Source organism: Microtus ochrogaster, chromosome 17 (assembly GCF_000317375.1).
Source record: "Microtus ochrogaster isolate Prairie Vole_2 chromosome 17, MicOch1.0, whole genome shotgun sequence".
Classification (NCBI taxonomy): domain Eukaryota; kingdom Metazoa; phylum Chordata; class Mammalia; order Rodentia; family Cricetidae; genus Microtus; species Microtus ochrogaster.
The window spans coordinates 9,344,516-9,347,842 of NC_022019.1; the positions used below are offsets into that span (position 1 = coordinate 9,344,516).

At 51.4% G+C, this 3,327-nt stretch overlaps 1 protein-coding gene across 1 annotated transcript; it reads right to left on the reverse strand.

The window, feature by feature from the left end:
- Positions 1-1,075: 1,075 nt before the first annotated feature.
- On the reverse strand, positions 1,076-2,556 carry Nkx3-1 (NK3 homeobox 1). Its single transcript, XM_005355457.1, has 2 exons — positions 2,262-2,556; positions 1,076-1,500 (listed from the first exon to the last, which is right to left on the reverse strand). The coding sequence occupies exons 1-2, from the start codon at positions 2,554-2,556 to the stop codon at positions 1,076-1,078; spliced, it is 720 nt and encodes a 239-aa protein (XP_005355514.1).
- Positions 2,557-3,327: the final 771 nt, after the last annotated feature.

The window sequence follows — 3,327 nt, forward strand, 5'->3', positions numbered from 1 at the left end:
TTTTTTGGTCAATTTATGATCTGTCTGTAGTTAGTTTTTTTTTTTTAAACCAGGAAAGCTAAAACTTGAGAGTGGGGGAGCAGATGTTTGGCTAAATAAGTTAGGCACGCACAGATTAAAAGCCTGAACTGAGGTGTCTTGTAGGGAAGAGGGGGGGAAAAAAAAAAAAAAAAAGAAAGAAAAGGGAGAAAAGAAAGGAAGTGTGAATTCAGCTCCTGACTCAAATTCTCATATGAAGACAGAAAGGGTGGGCAGAGGCCTTTTCTTTACTAAGTCACGGCTGAGGCGCTCACCTGGAGTGGGGAAAGCCCTTAGGTCTTTGCCTTGGACAGGTAGAGCCTGTTTTGAGGCCCACCCCTGGAGGCAAACAGTTTACACAGCTTGTCGGAACCCCCTCTCTGTGTGCACCCTGCTCCACTCGGCGGCCCTGTAAATCCTTGAAGTGGTGTACCTATTGCAAACCCGGGGAGAGTTTAAAAGTCCCACCTCCCACCCCCTTGTGTTGCAGGCCGACCTGCCTCAATCGCTCAGATCTGTTTTTACTTCTTCAAATTTCCCATTTACCCCCACTTTTACAAGGGCAGAGAGAACCTCTGGTCATTGTCCAAGGCCAACAAGAGACTTTTTCACCCGAGTTTAATTCAAGAGGACATCCTCATCTAAGGGGGCCGGCACCCCTTTGCTTGGCCCTTCTGTGATGCGCAGTTATGGGAGAGGCTGGAGTTTGCAGCAAAAGACATCTTAGGACCCGATGTAGCCGGTGCAGCCAAAGTCACTCTCAGTTCTAGAAACAGACGGACTTGTCTGGCTCTCTCCAAACAGGGAGCAGAGAGCGGTGACCTACAGAACACTTGAAACTGACTGAATACTAAAAATAGCCACTGCCCCAGGTCTTTCACTGGCCCCCCAGAGAAGAACTGGAATAATCCCTGGGAACCCCCAACCGGTTTGGATCTGCACACTTCTTGCTCCCGACTCCTTGACCTCAGCCATTTTGGCGTTTTTTTTTTTTTTCCCCCCAGAGACCCCAGGGGAAGGAAGTTTCTGATCTATGAACTTGTCCTCTGAACTGCTGTTACCAGAAAGTTGGACGCCAGCTGCCCAGACAATAAAGGTACGGGTAATAGGGGTAGCTGGTGTACATGGAAACCAAGGAGGGGCTAGACAGGCTGTCTTCTTTCAGCGCTGGCAAAGACAGAGGCGAGGTCTTCTCCAAGACTCCCAGGTCTTCCGACAGCTGCTTTCGCTTAGTCTTATAGCGTCTGTTCTGGAACCATATTTTCACTTGGGTTTCGGTGAGCTTGAGGTTCTTGGCCAGGTGAGCCCTTTCAGGGGCAGACAGGTACTTCTGATGGCTGAACTTCCTCTCCAGCTCGATCACCTGAGTGTGAGAGAAGGCAGCCCTGGAGCGCTTCTGAGGCTGCTTGGGGATCTGGGGGGTGCTTGATAAGTCGCCTGGAGTGTGTTCACAGTCCAACAGATAGGTCTCAAAATGCCCATCTGGAGAAGGACAGAGGAGGAGAAAATGAAAAAAGTTACATGTTAGCCCAGAATTCAATTCTGCTTTCAGCCGCCAAACAAACAGCCCACTGTCATCTTGGATACATTTCCTTTTTTTTTTTTCCTTGCCCGAAGGAGAAGTAAATAGGTTTTTATACTATGTATTTGTTTCTAATAATCAGTGTGTTTCACAGTTAAACTTTCTGCCACGTTATGTCATTGAAACCGGTATCCTGGATGTGTGTAGCAAAGAAAGGTGGGAGACAGGAACAGGGAAAGCGAGGCATCACCCGGACTAACTAAGGCTTGTGGGGATAAGTCAGTTCATCTTCTTCCCAAACCCAATCCCCTCTCTGTAACTGCGGCTTACTTGCATGAGAACTGATGGGGGAAAGGGGGGAGGGACAAAAGGCGACTAGACATTATTCTAAAGACCTAAAGGGACATTCATAGTTTTATGGCTCGTGGAATGGAGATGCAAAGGGAGCCTGGGGATGGACTTGATTTATGAATATTAATGGGTTTGTTGTTGTTGTTAGTTCTAGTCGCCACTGGCTGGAGTCGCTAGAAAAAGAGTCAAGCCGATGGCAAAGTTGTTAGGGCCCTCAAGGTTGATGCCAAAGGTGGTTTGGTGCCGAGGACGGTGAAGTCCCTCCTGTGGCCATGAGCCCCATATGCCTGCATTCAGAGCTTGGGACCGCCAACGTGGGAGCAGTCTTATTCCAGTGCAGCGCGCCCGCCTCCAGGTCTATTCCGCTTACCTGTCTCAGGTTCAGCCGGCGTCTCCGCGGACCTGGGTGGGGTATTTGGCGGGTCCCCTAGAGCCACGCCGCGACCTCCTGCTTCCTCAGGCTCCTGAGCGGGTTCCCTTCTCGGGTCTGGTTGGCGCTGGTGCTGCGGGCTGCTCGCGTGTCCCCCGCGCCGCTCCGCGCGGTCCCGCAGGATGTCCTGGATGAGGAAGGAGGTGAGCCGCTTAGACTGCGAGGGTGGCGCTGCCCAGGGACCGCGGCCACCCGACTCCACCAGCGCATCTCGGGGCTCCACGGTCCTGAGCATCCCGACTCCGCTGTGCGTCGCTTTGCTTTACCCCGGCCGCGGGCACTTATAGCCTTGGGGAGAGCCACGCAGCTTGCCCATTGGCCGCAGGAACACTGCTGCGCCCCGATTGGCTGCCACAGGCTCCTGGTGCCCGTGAAGAGGCCAGTCCTGAGCCTGGTAGGCTCTAGAGTCTTCCCTTGATGCGCCCTTAGCTTTCCCTGGTTCCTCCAACTCACCTCAAGCAGCTCAAGCCCTTTCTGCAGTCTGGGCATAAACCCTAAACCCTTACTGTAAAAGCGATGCGGAAGACCTGAGTGTAGCTCTCAAGAGGCTGTCAAAGCGCGGTGGCCCACTGAGCTGAGCAGGCAGGTATCTGCCGCCTACCCTAATTGTGTTAATAACATGAGAAATTGACAGCAGAGCCAGATCTACTGAGTCTAAGGCTGTCCTAGGTCTGGTAGCCAGGTAAACGCTGGCACCACCCTGGATTCCCGGCTGGACACATCTGGACAACCAGCAAAAATCTAATAGGGAAGGACAAAGTAGTATTGCAATGTCACATTTACTGAGTTGACCACGTACTGTGACCCCAGGAAAGAACATTCTTAAGAAATAAACACTCAAGTCGGGTGTGGGCAGCTTATGCCTTTAATGCCATCAAAGCGAGGCAGAGAGTTGAGGCCAGACTGGTCTATATAGAGAGTTCCAGGACAACCAAGGTCGCATAAAGAGACTCTATCTTCAACAATAACAACAGCAACAACATCACACACACCAAAAAAAAAAAAA

Coding starts and splice junctions, on each gene's coding strand:
- Nkx3-1 (XM_005355457.1), bottom strand. CDS start 2,556: ATGCTCAGGACCGTGGAGCCCCGAGATGCGCTGGTGGAGTCGGGTGGC. Junction 1,501..2,261: donor GCCGGCTGAACCTGAGACAG/GTAAGCGGAATA, acceptor GTCCTTCTCCAG/ATGGGCATTTTGAGACCTAT.